Source organism: Pan paniscus, chromosome 21, assembly GCF_029289425.2.
Source record: "Pan paniscus chromosome 21, NHGRI_mPanPan1-v2.0_pri, whole genome shotgun sequence".
In the NCBI taxonomy this organism is placed as follows: domain Eukaryota; kingdom Metazoa; phylum Chordata; class Mammalia; order Primates; family Hominidae; genus Pan; species Pan paniscus.
This window is the reverse complement of record NC_073270.2, coordinates 21,440,824-21,457,797: the sequence shown is the minus strand read 5'-3', so window position 1 is coordinate 21,457,797 and position 16,974 is coordinate 21,440,824. Positions and strand designations below refer to the sequence as shown.

Sequence of the window (16,974 nt, the reverse complement as noted above, 5' to 3'; positions counted from 1 at the left end):
ATATGGAAACTCTATATTATTGTCACAATTTTTTATAAATCCAAAATTGTTCTTAAAAATTAAATTTTATTTTAAAAAGACTAATTCAGGAAAAAATTACCAAATATAAATGCATTAAAGCCAACAACAAAAATTATAAAATAAGTGGCTTTTAAAAATAAGCAAGAGAAATGAGTAACAAAGACATTATAAATTATAATAATGCATATTATTAAAGACAGTAGAGTGAACAAACACAAATAGCCCCACTTATTCTCCAAACCGTACTTAAGCCACATTGAAAGGATTTATATTAAATAAGACATAAATCCACAAGGACAAAGATGGCAGGAGAAAGACAGTAGCAACCAACTTCTTGAAGTTGCAGAACAGGTGGCCTGTGGTAAATTAATTGGCAGACCTGAGAATATTAAATCCTGTGTCAGTAATAGGGGAAGCCAAGAAACAACCTGACTTAAATTAACGCGGGTTCTCTAAAAGGGTTAGAAAATTTCCCATACCAGGTAGCTACAAAAGTAGGAGGTGATGATGGGGCTAAAAACAGGAAGACTGTAAGTCTGTTTAAGAACTAGTTAGAGCTCTGTTGCCACTGGCCACTGCTTTTTCACCCTAGAAAATGGTGAAAGTAAGTTAGGCGGGTTCTGGCTTGGAGTCACCAACACGTCTGAGTGCAGAGATACTGTCTTGAAAACAGAGGGATTAAAGGAGATTTTTCATACTCTTTGAGCAGGAGAGAGTCTTTTGAATTCCAGAAAAAAAAAAAAAACTCAACATACATATATCTGAGGTTCTTCAGGAACACAGTGGAACTGACCAAAGACCATGCCTGCTTATAGTTTCTGCTTCAGTTCAGTCCTGAGCATGTAGAGCTGTCAAATATGTTGTTGGAGAAATGAGTTTAAACTTGAGGAAAGAAATCCAGGCCAGAAATGGGCATGTAGAGCTGTGAGTATATAAATCTGTATGAGATTAAGAGGGGCATGAGTATAGATAGAGAAGACAAAAGCTCCAGGGCTCTTCAGTGTCCACAGTCTGTGAGATGAAGAAGCACCAGCAAAAGAAGAAGACCAGGTGAGAGTCATACCTGGGGGTCAAATGGTTGAAGCATTTCAGAAAGGAGACATGATTACCTGAATCAAATGCTGCTGAGGACTGGACATTGAGCACTACATTAAACAACATGGAAGTCTTTGGTGGCCTACTCAAGCACCAAGCCAGTTGAGAAGAGGGATAGAACACATGGGGGCTGAGGCTATGACACATGAGAACAGAGACTGAACTTTGTGCAAAGGCTGCAGGTTGGAGATGTGGAATCCAGAATTTAAAAACTGAGCTGCGAGAGATTAGAGGAATGTGCTTGGTCATGGAAGCAAATAGAGACAGAATTGTCTAAAAAGGGCCTGAGAAGAAGCGTTAAATGCTGCGATGAAGTCAAAAGGATGAAGAGTGAGAAAATACAATGTGCAGTTAAAATGCTTGCCTCTGTTGATTATTACATACATACTATGAAATAAATTTTTTTGTTATAATACATCATTCTTTAAGTGGTGCCCGTGTGTCTTTGGCTGCTTTTCTGTTTACTCTAAAAATTCAAAGGCTTATTTTAGGAAGCTGGAGACGTATTCAAATCAGTCTTCTAGCCTTTACTCATACTAAAGCAACAGGTATCCAAAGAACAAAATTCTATAACTTAATTGATAAAATTAGATATACATGTAAATCATTAAATTCTTCATTAACTATTTGTTTCAATGCACAGTTTCATATTTCATAATTAAATATATATTACAAAGACATTCTATGCCTTGAACTTGTTAGCACACTCCTATCTCACAGCCTTTGCTCTAGCTCTTCTCCCTAACTGACTCTTCCCCACAGAGCTGCACAGCCCATTTGCACATTGTCTTCAAGTTCGAGTCACATATCACTGCATGCTTAAAATCTTTAGTCACTGGAGAACTGCAAATGAAAACCTCAGTGAGATACTGCTGCATGCCTATAAGAATGGTTAAAATTTTAAAAACCAACAGTATCAAGTTCTAGCAAGGATGTAGAACAAGTGGAACTCTCTCATACTTTGCTTGCAGGAGTGCAAACCGTAACAGCACTTTGGACAACAGTTTGACAGTTTCTTTCTTCAGTTTAATGTTTATTAAGCATACACTTATGACTGGACCCAGGAATCTCACTCCTAGATATTTACTTAAGAGAAATGTAAACATGTTAACACAAAAGCTTGTACATGAATGTTTATGGCAACTGTATTCATAATTGCCAAAAACAGGAACAAATCTAAATATCTACAGGTGAATGGATAAACTATGACACATCTGTAAAATAGAATATTAATCAGTAATAAGAAGAGACAACTGATACCCACAACTGTACAGATGAATCTCAAATGCATTTTGCTGAGTGAAAGAAACCAGACAGGCTACAAACTGTAGAATTTCATTCATGTGACATTCTGGAAAAGGCAAAACTATAGGAACAGAGAACAAAGCAGTAGTTGCAAGAGGCTGAGAATAGAGGAAGGGGACCAATTATGAAGGGGCACTTTTTGGAGTGATGAGATCCTCCATATTTCAATTATGGTGGCAGTTTATGGCAACAGTTGCATGAACGTATACATTCCTTAAAACTCCTTAAACCTGAAAGGGATGGAAATTTCTTGTATGCACATTTCACCCCCATGAACCTGACCTAACAACAACCACCGCAGATGTTACTCCAGCATTGAGGCTTCCCTGGCCACCCATTTCCATGGCACTGTTTCCCACCCATCCTGCTCAAGGGTCTCCCTCTTCCTCTCCCCTGATCTATAAAACCCATCACAGGGTCTCCAGGAACTGTTATGTCATGTCTTAGCTTGTTGCTCTTTTAGTTTGAAGAATCAAAATCATTTGACCTTTCTTCCTTGATCCTGCTTTTCTCTCCTTTTAAATTCTCAGCTGTTTCACATTTTTTGCCTTAATTATTTTACTTTGAATACCTAAGGTAATTTGCCTTAAAGAAAAAAGGTATGATGAAATCAAGATTGTTTACAGGGTTAACAGACATGTTTTTCTGCATAGATAGCAGCGAGTGCCTCACAGATGACTGTAGTATAATCGCCGGGGGGAGCCTCACTGGTTGGCACCCAGACTCTGCTGCTGTGTTATGGCGAAGGGTCTTGGGGATCCTTGGAGATGTGAATAACATCCAGTCACCCAAGATCCATGCCAGAGTTTTCTGCTATCTCTATGAACTCTGGTACAAACTAGCAAAGGTAAGTCCTGCTATGTTACTTTTTATTCTAATCCAGGAAAATGGTCTTATCATTTAATGTAAAAACTGTGTTTCAGTTAACTACTGAACATATTCTGAAACACAAATGGTACATTTAGACAAAGTCCATTTGATTATCAAAGAATAATCATATATAACGTGACTATTTTATAAATGCAAAAGTTATTTCATTTAGTGCAAAAGTAGAATATTGCCATAGGATATTAAATACAGGATGTTAAGTCATTCTAGTTACTCTCTTTATAAAAGTGATACTGGTTGTATTGTATACAATTTGAAAAATGTAGAAAAATACAAAGAAGAAAATTAACATCAGTATTCATAGAAATAGCCAATATTAATATATAGTCTTCTTTCTTTTTATGAAAGTAGAATCTTAGAGTACATATAATTTTTTTTTTTTTTTGAAATGGAGTCTTGCTTGCCCTGTCGCCCAGGCTGGAGTGCAGTGGCGCCATCTTGGCTCACTGCAACCCTCTGCCTCCTGGGTTCGAGCAATTTTCCTGCTTTAGCCTCCTGAGTAGTACATACAATTTTTATTCTGATTTTTGTTTGGGTTCTGACATTCACATGTTATTAAATTTTTTTTTCAAAAACATGGTTCATGTTTGTTCAGTATAACTCATTAAAATGTTACTTATCGTTTGGAATTCAGGACCTCCCCAGCCATTAACGTTCAAGGAAAAACAATGCCTTTGTTTTGTATATAAATCTAAAACCACATACAGTAAGCCAAACATGTAATTCAAAAGGATAATCTCACAATAAAAGAGAAACTTGTAAATATTACAGGTTTTCACTTATAGAAATTAACTGAAAGCAGCTATATGGTCACAGAAGACTGTTGAAATACTGTTGGGATAAACGTAATGTTACCTACCCTAAAATTCTCCTCTTTGTGAATTAGATACGGGATAATCTAGCAATAAGCCTGGATAACCAGTCTTCTCCATCTCCTCCAGTTTTGATCCCACCACTCAGAATGTTTGCATCATGGCTATTTAAGGCAAGTGGATATGTGTTTATTCCTTTATTGCGATTTCCTCTTCCTTTCTGAAATTGAGTTTGAAAAATGTAATTGCCCAAGACTGCATGTTTTGAAGACAGGCTGGGTCTTTACTAAAGTCACTGCATCCCACATGTCCATAAACAACTCTTAAGGAAAACTGAGAAGTAAATGAAATGTTGAAATACTCTGCACCTGGGCTTGATTTAATCTGGAAACATCATCTCCTTGACAGGCGGCGACACTGCCAAATGAATATAAGGAAGGCAAACTACAAGCCTACAGGCTGATCTGTGCCATGATGACCAGACGCCAGGACGTTCTGCCAAACTCAGATTTCCTGGTGCATTTTTACCTTGTGATGCACCTGGGATTAACCAGCGAGGATCAGGTATTCTGCGACTCCTTTATTGTGATTGCCCATTAATTGGAAATAGCATATCACTCTTTAAAGACATTAGTAATATTTATGAAAATACATCAGAAGTGTTGAATTTCTCAGTAGTTTCAACTCTTTTACACACAGCAAGCACAATGGTCTTTCAAAAATGTAAATCAGGTTTCACATCCCTGCTTCTTCTCCCCACTGACTTTGCATTTGCATTGTGCCAACCAAATTTTAATTTTATTCTATGGCCTCTATGATCTAACCTCTGCCTGTGTTGTCAACCTCAAAATACTATTATAACCACTTTTTGTTTGGGTTCTGCATTAAATATGGTTTGAAGAAAGTGGTACTGATCATTTAAAAATGTTTGAAAATTGTTGTTTTATTAGTTATGATGTTTTTGTGAAAGACTTTACCTGTAAGATAGAAGACGAGTCCAGACATTTCTTGATAAGGAGTTATTTTAATTTCTCCCAATGCAATTTAAGTTTGGTTCAAGTTAGAACAGAAAGGCCCAAGGAGCCACTAGCTACCTCTTCCTCCTTGTAGGCCCTAGGTTTGGGAGATAGGGTGTGGCCAGACCCTGACCTTCCTCCCTTGGGAAGACTTCTGCCAGTTGAGGGAGATTACGGATAGGGACACATGGATTCTTGACTTGATTTGGGATATCAAGCAGGCAAGTGATGTGATTGATTTATGCTTCACAGAGATTCTGGACTGCATTTGGAAGATGGATTTGAAAATGTGATAGTAGGATAGAATCAGAGATTGGCCTGTAGATGGAGAATAATTAGGAAGTGTTTAATACAGATTTTAAAAAAATGATAAGAACTAAGCCGGTAGCATTGGGGATGGAAAGAAAGGAATAGAAAAGATTCAAGAAATTTTAAGACATTTCATTTTATTACTAGGTTTTCTTAACCAATATAGAGGTATAGGGAGTGTTTGAGATTTACCCTTTAAATTGTAAATACTTATTAATGAACTTGACTCATTTATTAACTATCAAGTAACTGTCCTTTCTGCATTTTTTGTATTCGTTGAAGGTATGATGCAGACACACAGACCTTTTGATACCCCAGGGTACATGTAAGAAGTTATTCTCCTGATAAGCAAACTTTTTTTGTTGCTTTAGAATGTACTTGAATTTAAATAGTTTGCAGTATGTATTTCCCAATACTTACTTTGAGCTTTAAAAATCATTGAACTCTTATATGAAATAATAACCATACTGTCCTAGTGAGTAGTCTGTCATATTCATTGTGATTTTAGCAGTGTATAGAGGACATCCATGTAGCAGGCTGGCTTAGTCCCATAATCTCATTTATTTCCTAGATAAATGTAGAAATAGGAACACAGAGTAGAATTGTTTGTACTCCCTGCTCAAATATTTTACAGCCATCATTGCAAGTGGAAGCATCTTTTACAGAATGATGCAACTCAGGGTATGTGGAGGATTATGGGGTATAGAAAAGACAATTAACTCTCAGATAATAATGAACTCCTTCAGTGAAAGAAACAAAAGAGGAAGGTTTACTTAACAATACCCTACTTTAAAGAAGCCTTATGCTAATATTTTGCAGGAAAAAAAATTTACTTGGAAATAATAATCAACTATAGATCCTTCTCATTTTATAAAAACAAGTAAGTTAGCAGTAAACAATGTTCCTTAGAATGAGTTTTTTAGAAAGTCACATAAATGAGTTTAGAATTGTCTTTCTGTTTTAAGATGTATTGATGTGGAAATGAAACAGTAAAATGAGATGAAATAAGAGTATATTATATAACATTTGAGAACCTGAAAAAAATTATTTTATAAATCATTTTCAAGAAATACAATTTTATAGTATAGACAAAAGAATTTCCAAATTTTGTGCTTAAAATTGTTTTTACATCTTAATGCATATTATGTTTTTAATTAAGTTAAGGCTCAATATCTTTTATAGTTCATAGTGGAATACATAAATCTTAAAAGATGGTCCAATGCTAACAGTAATCCCAACATTCAGACTTCTAAGATGAAATGAGGATATCATAAATCTCTATTTAAAATCAGCCTATTGTTTAGGCTGTTAGAAGCTTGAATTTTTATGTGAGTTTAATAGAGTTGACTGTTTTCTTTAACCTTAACAATTATTGTTATATATTTTAGAAGCGCTGACTGTCTGCCAAACAGAATTACTCTAAGTAAACTTTATTCCTTTGCCAGATGAAAATTACGCAGAAGACCTAATGAAAGAAACTTTTTTTCATTTAAGTTAAGAAATGTCTCTGGTAATTAGTTTAACTTTTGATCCACACATCTAAATAGATCATAGTGGTTGTTCCAGAACTTATGTAACACATGTTATATTAATTATAAAAAGAAAAGAAAGCATTTATGGTAGAGAATACAGTTAAATTCAATTTTTTAATTAACAAACTATGTACCTGTGACTGCTACCATCTCAAGGCTTCTTTCGATTTTGTGAGAATTCTCAAAGGGCCACACTTTTATGTATCCTAGCAGCAAAAGGATTTATTTATGCAGAGAGAACCTTATGAAAGATGTCCTGTGTTTTTAAATAAATAATCATAAATAATTGTTTAAAATTGAACATTATCAGTTTTGTCTCACAAATAAAATCCAAGGTGGGTTTCTTCCTTTTGCCTCTGGGTGGCACACTTGTCTGCACGACGCAGCTTTGTGGTTCATGGGCCTTTGAACATTATGCTGTGTATGGCTTGGTTGTTTCATGAAGTTCTTTCTTAAATCTGAAGGTATCAAAATTATATCAGTAGTGACCAATAAAGTGTTGAATTAAATAAGTTATAAGATGCTAAAAAATATTTTCAAACATAATGATGTTCATAGTAATTGAAGACATTTTTTAGTTTAAAAAACAATTTGTAAAGTAGATGTCTCATGAGTTGTGTTCTCTGGCAATCCTGGAAAGTTATAGTTTCATCTAATATGATAGCAAATTTATTATGTAAACAGACATGACCATTTGTATCTTAAAAAATAATAATACATATACCAAACAGCCAGAAAAATGTAGTGCATTCCAAAGCAACTGTTTTTAGTATTTTTAACCAGTTTTAGTTATCCTAATAACTTATGTAATACTAACACAATGAATTTATCAAGTAGTATTTCCCCCGGTACATATGTAACATGGGTTCGTGGTTGATTGGTGTGATCGAAAACATGGTTTGAAATGGCTTTATTTTTTCCTTGACAATGAATTTTTTAAAAAAATTGATGTTAGTGGTTTACAAAATAATTAGGATTATAAACAGTTCCAAAATAACTATAAATTATGAAGAAAATTTGGCTTGACTTTCAGGGCTACCCAGCCTGCCTGTGAAGGAGTCTCCCAGTGCGCTTCCCTCTGCTCAGCTGCTTTGTGTCTGAGGGTGGGCTGGTGATGGTGCTTAGGAGTATTTATTTCTTCAGCACTCACAGTGCTGGACTCTGTGCTGGGTACTGCGTGATGTTGTACCATTGAATCTTCTCTGCAATTCAATTCAATAAATACCATGGCCTATTTTATTTTATTTTACTTTATTATTGCTTTTTTTTTTTTAGAGATGGGGTATCGCTCCATTGCCCAGGCTGGAGCGCAGTGACACAATCATAGCTCACTGGGCTCAAGCAGTCCTCCCGTCTTGGCCTTCCAAAATGCTGGGATTACAGGTGTGAGCCATAGTACCCAGGCCCCTGAGGCCCATTTTATAAATAATGAAACTTCAAAAAAATATCTAAAACTTTTGCCCAGTGCCACAGGCTAAAAAGCCTGTTAGAATTCACATACAGGCCTGGCTTATTCCACCAGGTATGTTTTCTTTTATTGATTCACAGCAAGCGTATTGGTCCAACAGCCTTGATGTTGTTTCTCCCTTCCGTTTTATTTTGCCTGGGCTCTGCCCTTGGTCCTACTCCACTTCAGAATCCTCCTTATTAAACTGCCCTGCCCCAACCTGGAAAGACCTTTCCACAGTTGCCTTCTCAGTTCTTCATCATCCTTCAATTTCTCTTCTAAAGCTGTTTCTTGTTGTTCTCAGTTTTTCCTAACACTTAAGCAGCTTTTTCACATCAGAATTCCCCAAAATAGTTTGACATGAAAGAACCTATGATTTGGATTTATTAAAAAGAGTTTCTATTAATTTCATGATTATTTAAAACAGATGGAAAGATCAATATGTGTGAAATGGAAAAGGACAGTTGAGGAAAGGAATTTTATTTTCATGTTTGTAAGAACATGTATCAGAGACTGGAAGGTTTTCTTTGCTTAAAATAAGTGAGCTATTTTTTAACAATGACTTACAGATTTAATGTCTTAATGTAATTTGTCTGTTATACATCAAAGTTAAATTCTCTTTTAAATGCAAAGCCTACATTAATGTAAAATTATTGTTGCAAATATGCATATAGACATTTTGGGAAATGTGAGTCTTTGTCATTTTCATCTATAATATTGTGTTTTATAATGCACCAAAAAAGCATGAGGCCTCTCTCCAATGCAGAAGTGTTTGTTGTTCTGCCCTGAAGTAACATATTTGGATCATAACAGCATAAAGTTAAGATCTAGTGTAATAGAGTGTGATAAAGTGTATTGGTTAAGAGCATGGACCTCAAGTCAGCTTGTCTGATTTCCTGTCTTGGCTTTGTTACTTATTAGCCAAATCATTTGGGTTTGCTGTGCTCTGGCTCCCTTATCTATCGAATGAGGATAATAATAGTGCCTACCTCAGAGGTTTGTTCGAAGACTTGAAAGAGGTAAAAACATGTAATGCATTCAGTCTGGATCATGGATATGATCCCTCAGTAAGCATGAGCTCTTGTAATAATATTAAGGGTAAGGAGAAGAACAGCAACACCATCATTTATTTCTGATATCTTAAAGTGTTGATTTTTTTTCTTTCTCCATATACATTTTCTTACTTTGAACATAATGATTTGACTAAAAAACATAACTAGGCATTGTGGAATTTTACAACGTGTGGAGAAATAACCACTCCCTGTGCTGTAGACAGACATACCGATTGATACATTTGTTTTACCCATGTATGCTTATGATCCAGAAATGCTTCTTTTGTGTCCATGGCTATCGGCTCACTTTCCCTCACTTTTCACCCCACCCAATGAGCCTCTGTACAAGGAAAGCTAGAAAGCTGAACACTGCATGTCCCAGACTCCTTGCAGCTGGGTTGGCATTGACCCAGGTTCTGTCCAGCAGAGACACCAGCCAACATGGCACTTGAAGGTAGATGTGGGGAGTGATGGGCAGCAGCACAGGGGGAGCTGGGTCCTCCTGTCATGGAGGTTCTGCTCCGGCACCACCATCACTGTTGAGATGAGCAGACAGTGGGCTCTGCTGGAACAGCCTTGTGATGTGGCTGGGTGTTCCTGCTTAGCAGCTTTTTCCTGGCTGTGGAGATTTGTGATTGGTTCCCTGGCACTTCTAGACATTCTGCAAACCATCTAACACCCTCATAGAAGTCTCTTTCTTCTTAATCTCAAAACAGTGGATTCTCTTGCCTGCAAGTAAGACCCTGGCTCAGCCAGTAACTGCTCTGCAAAGTGCTGTGCTGGTCACTGGCAATACATGATCAACACTGGTTCATATTTCAGTTGCTGAATGCACTTGAGCATTAATTTAATTTTTGTATTTTTAAAATTTTAGCCACTTATTTTGTAGGCAATAATATTTAGCTTGTAGGAACATTTTGCTTTCATTTAACTCCACATTTTTATGAACCTTTTGTCACATCAATGTTAAAAAAAACCATAATTTTAAACATCATATATAGAGCAGTATTCTATCACAGAAGTCAAAGTAGTTCATGATTTTCTTAACAGGTGTTACAACCCCCTCTCATGAGGTATATGATGGAATAATATAATAATAAACAGTCGTTTGTAAAAAGATCCCATGAGGCCCCTCAGTGAGCATTAAGACTCAGCAGTGAGCTTTGAAAGCAAGGTGCAGGGGTGATACTTGTAAATTGGCCATACCTGACTCTTTTAATAACCCCAGACAGCCTGTATCATGCAGTCATATGTAATAATTGCATCACCTTTTCTCAGACAAAGAATTGTTCTTTGCTGAAAATTTAGACTTGTTACTATGGAACCATATATGTTAGATAAACATAAATTTCAAATTATATTTAAGGTGAAACATAAGTGAGTATTCAGTTCCAGGAAAGGTAAAGAATTAGGATGGCAAATTGGAGGCCTTGTTTATCTCAAATCCTTGGAAATAATTTTAATACATGTCTCTAAAGTGCTCATTCTGTACAGCAAGTGATTTTACCAAGGTTTTAATTTATAGGATTTTAACTCAACACTAGCAGATAAAGTACTTATTTGTGAATTTAAAGATCTAACTGATGTTCCGAGGATGAAATAATAACTTTGATGTGTATCAGTAGAGGAACTTTAGACCTTTAGAAGGCTAACTTTGTTAAAGCTTCATTTAAAAACAGTTTTTAAAAAACTATAGGTTTATACAACAAGTAAAAATAGGACTAATGTGGGGCCTTATTCCTAAGGTTTTTAAGAATTGGAAAATGTACTTCCAAGAATTCAGGATATAAGATGGCTTCAGAATATATTGACTTTCAAGAATAACATATGACTCTCATGGATGGCAGGCCTGATACTGGGAACTAAAATACCTTAGAGCTAGACTCAGCTTTGTCACTCACTGGCCATGGGGCCCTCACCTATCCACAAGTAGTCAAGTGAATGAATTGGGCTAGAGAGCCTCTCAGACCCTTTCCCATTAAGCATTCTTAGATCCTCTGATTTATTTTTAGGCATTTTATTATTAGGGTCACATCACTCCTTCCTAAATGTGGCACAAAGTTCAATGATCTTTTTATGTTGAATATTTTTTCCTGCCATGGTAAAGACCTAGTCAGGTTATGAGAGTGTGAGATGCATAAACAAGTATCTGTACTAACCATCAACTTGTGCAGAAGACCAAATAAGTAGTGATATACATGTTATGAAAATTGAACTGTTGAATATCCTTTTAGCTAAGTTGATTTGAAAGCAGCTCACAAAGGAGAGGGGATTTAGTAGGACTTTCAAGTATGGATAGGATTTAAATAGCAGGACAAGAAGCATGATGGAGTTTCACATCAAAGATACAGAACTTTTCAGGCTGTGTTCAGGAACAATGACTAGAGTGGCTTTGATTTAATGCCAGATATATGCATAGAAATACTATATGGTCATGAATCCAGGCAGCACTGTAGAGAGCCTTGATTCAAAGTAGTTTTCATCCCATGGACAGTGGGGAGCTGTTGAAGGTTTTTGAGCATGATACTCCACATGACCACAAGAGCATTTTAAGAAGCTTAAACCACAGTGATAAAGTGGGGGTGAATTATAATCATGAAAGAATGATGACAACAAGCACAGAAAGGAAATTATTGTAATAGCCCAGGGGCAAGGTAATGAGGGCTAACAAGGACTGAGGCACAGATGGGGTTTGTGTGTGTGTGTCTATGTGTATAATTCATTATATGTGTATATATTTTGTATATATATGCACATATGTGTTTTGTGCATGTGTGTGTGTGTGTGTTTGTCTGTGTGTGAGAAATATGTTGGAGAGGTAGGATGTAGTACTGATTGGTAAGCATCCTGAGAAAGTAGTGTCCTGGCACGATTCCCATTATCTGTCAAGGCAAATGTTGGTTCAGAAAGGCAAGAAGATGAATTGAGAAAAGGAAGACATGTGGGCATGATAGGATAAAGGGACTGTAAGTTTCGACTCATGTCTTGATGACCCTTCCTCACCTTGGACATTATAGCATAGGACAGGCCAAATGGGTGCATCCGAGGATACACCAAGGGGTGTCCCCAAAGAATTCTTGCCTGTTAGGAATTAGAAATGTGCAGGAAAGATTTCCAGGGACATTTTCTCTCTACTTAAGAGAACATATTTTCTAATTCTGTTGGAATTCAAGCAGTTGGTATGCAAATTGTAAATGTATTTATAATTATTAAAATGGGACATCTAAAGGGCTCTGTAATTGATGTTTTTGTTAGCCAAGACATATATTTGTTACTAATTATTTCTGAAAGTAATGTAGCACTTAAAAACAAGTCCTTTTATTTTTCTAAAAATACAACTTCTGACCTGAATTTACTTTATTCAAATTAATGAAATATTATTGAATATAAGGGGAGTTTACTGTAGCAATAAACAAAACTTCCAAGTTTGACTTAGGTTTGTTTGAAGGATAATATTTATAAGGTCAGGTGAGAGATGACAGTCCTCTCCTGACATGTATTGTTAAGTTAATCATAATTCCTGTTTGTGCTTATTGTACAAATTCAGAGTGATAAAATATAGAAGCTGTCATATAATTAATGTTACACCATCAGGTAGCATCCACTGCCTTCCGAGTGTTTTCCACAAGGTTTTGTGGGAATGGACAAGCCACAGATTCATCAAAATTTATCAATGAAAATTTTATTATAACTTTATTCAGCTATCAATCGCCATAAAGACTTCAGATAGATGACTGCACCAAAAATAAATGTGAGATATTTTTTCTTTTTTTTATAGCTGTAGAATCAATAATTATTTTCATTAATCTGTAGACAGAGCCCACTTATACCTCAATGAGGAAAGTAAAAATATGTAGGAGGTAACAGATGGCAGAGGTTTCGGTTATGAGGTTTAACACATGTGCAGTGAACTTGTTTCACAGCTTTAAAAAGTGTAAGATGATAGCATGGAGGCTGATCCAGAGAGAAAAAAATCTACCTGACAGGCCAGAAACTACAGTTTTGTTTGGTTTCCTTTGTTGGATTTAAAGGTGTAAAGACTTTCTTTCAAGTAAATGTTATCAGACATGAATATGAATTATGTATATTTAGCCCCAAATCTTCCGGTATCTAGTAAGACATGCTACGTGAAATAAAGCATAAAAATAGTATAGCAACTCTCAGTATATGTGGGAAAAGGAAAGATTTTGTTCTTAGTAAACTGTTACCGTGTGATATCGTGTATCAGTTGGCATACATTTTTCAGTTGAGAACATGTTCTTTTGCTCTGAGGTTTCTCTCTGGAAGGAGACTCTACTGTGGCCTGTCACAGAGCCCAGATCACCGGAATCTTTTTTAATAGAGTCACTGGAGTGCATTCTGTCTTTTCCCAGAGAGGGTAGATGCTCAGTAGATATATTGATTGATAGAAAATGGAAGAAAAAAAAAAAGACCTTCTTCTGAGACTGGCTATTCCAAATCTACACAGCATCATGGGGATGAATGGGTAACCAAAGCAGCCGAGCTGAGCCACTTTGGTTGCAATTTTGGCTCCAACTATCAGTTTCAAGGCAGGCATTAACTTTCTACTGTGGTGAGCTAGTCAACTTTCATTACCCTAGAACAGTGATTCTTGAGGGGCAGGGGAATTTTGCCCCCTCCAGGGAACATTTGGCAATGTCTGGACACACTTTTGGTTGTCATAAAGTACACTGTCATTTGGTGGGTGAAAGCCAGGGATGTTGTTAAATATCCTGTAGTGCACAGAAACACAACAAAGAATTTATGACCAAAAATGTCAGTACTGCTGAGGTTGAGAAACCTTGCCCTAAAGGAGTACTTCTGCAGATGACATTGTCCTAAGAAAAGAGCTAGGTGATATAAATTAAATGACACAACTCAGTAATCAAAGACAGTATGAAAGTCTCACTCTGTTAGCTTAACCAAGGAAATAAATGCATACAAAAATTTAACCAGGGAGATTAAGAGAGTCAATGTTTCAGGTTGAGTTAAATGAGTTTTCAAAAAGGGGGTACAATTTCATAATGGTTTGGCTTACTAAATTCTCTGTCTAAAAAAATCAGTTTAAGAAATAAAACATGGAACGTTCTGATTAATTCTGAAGTTAACATGAAAATTATCTGAGATGAATTTTGTCTGGAAGCCCAAAGTAGAAAGTTGTGTGGCCTGCATCTGCAAAGCCCAAGGCACTGTATGTATGAAAGGAGGCAGGAAGGGGGCTCAGGTTCCACTTCTTGCATGAGCACTGCCTGAGTAGCTAAGAGGAAGCAGGATGGCTGAGAGAACAGCTTGCATGGAAAAGGGCTGGTGCATGGAGACAGATAATTGCCTTTTTCAAATGTCTGAAGCAGTGCTGTGTGAGAGAGACTGTTTTACCCAGAGCCAGAACTAATAGGTAGATTCTAGCTCATCATCAGGAGACACTAAATCCAGTTTTCTGTTCAAATATGGCAGGTGATAGATTCTGTGTTTGTAAGCTTTTCAAGCTCTAAAGTATTCAGTCCAAGGCTGTCTGACGCTCTAGGACAGCCTCAGAAAAAGGGAACATTCACTTTAGAGCTTGAGCCCTACCTAGCCTTGCACTCAAGTCACTGCATCCATGAATTGGTGACCAGATACATAGCCTGTTTGGCTTGTGCTGCTTATTCCATGAAACGGGTTTCTGATGACTCTGGGACTTTGGGAAGGGAAAGATAGTTAGGCCTTCAGTAGGCAATGGTACATTTCATTGCAGAAGGGATTTTCCTACTCTTTGGAATATAGCTATTGACCTGTAAGACCATCTTTTCTCATTTAGAGTTCTATGAAGACTTTAAGAAATGTTACATTTTTCTCCAGGCACAGAGGCACTGAGAGACACAGGAATAGCTTCTAGAGACATTTCAAGTACTAAAGTTATACTTGGGGAAGGAGGATACATTAACTCCCATTTGGAGAGGAATGATTTTTGAATATAAGAGATTTAAATCATGACTGTGGTTTATAATTCATAAAGAGTAGACTTGGATAGAAGGATATAATGTCAAGAAAAGCACTTTAAATTGCAATTTTTGTTTCCGTGAGAAAAGTGCTCTCCTTGTGGGGAATAATCTCTTTTTGTCTGTTGATTTCTTTTTAATACATAACAATAAGTGGTATTGTGGTAATTGCAGATTGTTCAGCTATTAATGCTATTTACTGAAACACATTTTAGAGAGAACATTGTTTTCTGAAGAAGCAATAAACAACAGTTTTTCTTTTGTTCTCCCATGGAAAAAATATCCTTTGGTAGGTAATTGTGGGCTAAAGAAATGTTAGCAAAAGAGAAGCTTTTAATAATAAGACATTAAAACAAAATACCTACCATTTTCCTGTGTGCTGGAGTCTAGTTGAACACGTGCAGCATGGTCCCTTCATCAAGACCCAGTGCCTTGTGCCACCTATTTGCTTCCCTTCCTTGGTTCCCATGGCATGCCTGCTGTCCCCATCATGCAGGAGCCCTGTGCTCTTGGTGGCCTCACTCTTAGCTATGAGTAGCTCTCCCCTCCCCTAACAGGTCATTGCTGGAAGGCAGGGGCTGCCTTAGAACCTCACAGCAACTAACATGGTACCTTCAACCCAGTTAGCACTTGAGAATTTCAAATGATCCTGGAAAATTAATATTTTAATAAGATCATGAATAACTGTTGCTGTTATTTAATAAAAATAATAATTATGAACTTTGGAATTTACAAAATGCTTTCAGTTACAATCTCCTTTGCCCTTTTGAAGAGTACAACAGGGCATGATGCATTTTCATTCCCATTTTACGGATGACGAAATTGTTGTTCGAAAGGTAAAGTATCTGCCCAAGTTCAGCTAGCAAATTAGTTGTATCTTTTACTGGAATTTTATCTTTAAAGCCCTCCTCCTCCTATTTCCTCATTAGCTCAAAAATCTACACTTAAAGCATCTCATTAAAAAAAAAAAAGTTGTTTTTAAGCCCCTAAAATGAGTTTTGTTATATGTACATTAAAAATCAAAATGTAAAATAAGTATTCCTAGAATTTGAAGCAGCAAGCCATTTGTCCACCATTTAGAGGTCGATTGACCTCTTTGCTTTCTGCCATGGTGAGATTTGTATGTGGTGGGCTTTTCATCATAGGATGGGCAGGACAGGTGTAGTGTCGGGTTTGTCGGTATTGCTGCTTTGCTAGTGGATCTGGCCTGAGGTTTCTCCATAAGCAGGTTGATAGAGCTGGCTTCCTTTGGGATTGTTCTCTCAAATTTCAGCCATTCTTGAGAGCTCTTTGTCTAAACACGAATTGTCTAAATGGGAGGGGTGGGAGATTGTCATTCTAATTCATCCAGGCCTCCACCCACATTAGAGGGTTGGTCGGTAGAGTCCCAAAATTGAATGACCACAGGGTTGCCCTCTGTTTTTTTGCAGAACACAAAAATGTTGAGAGCTTCAGTTTTGCTGCTTTGTGCAGGTGGAGTAATTTTACTTGTAAGAAAATAAACCAAGAGAGCATGCAT

At 36.6% G+C, this 16,974-nt stretch overlaps 1 protein-coding gene across 2 annotated transcripts in view; it reads left to right on the top strand.

The window, feature by feature from the left end:
* The window catches only part of RALGAPA2 (Ral GTPase activating protein catalytic subunit alpha 2), a 326,457-nt gene that overhangs the window by 136,834 nt on the left and 172,649 nt on the right, over positions 1-16,974 (top strand). For both annotated transcript variants that reach the window (XM_008962966.5, XM_063600987.1), the window contains 3 exons: positions 3,075-3,268; positions 4,196-4,294; positions 4,530-4,685. In XM_008962966.5, coding sequence (XP_008961214.1) covers positions 3,075-3,268; positions 4,196-4,294; positions 4,530-4,685 — 449 coding nt within the window. The remainder of the gene's footprint in view (positions 1-3,074; positions 3,269-4,195; positions 4,295-4,529; positions 4,686-16,974) is intronic.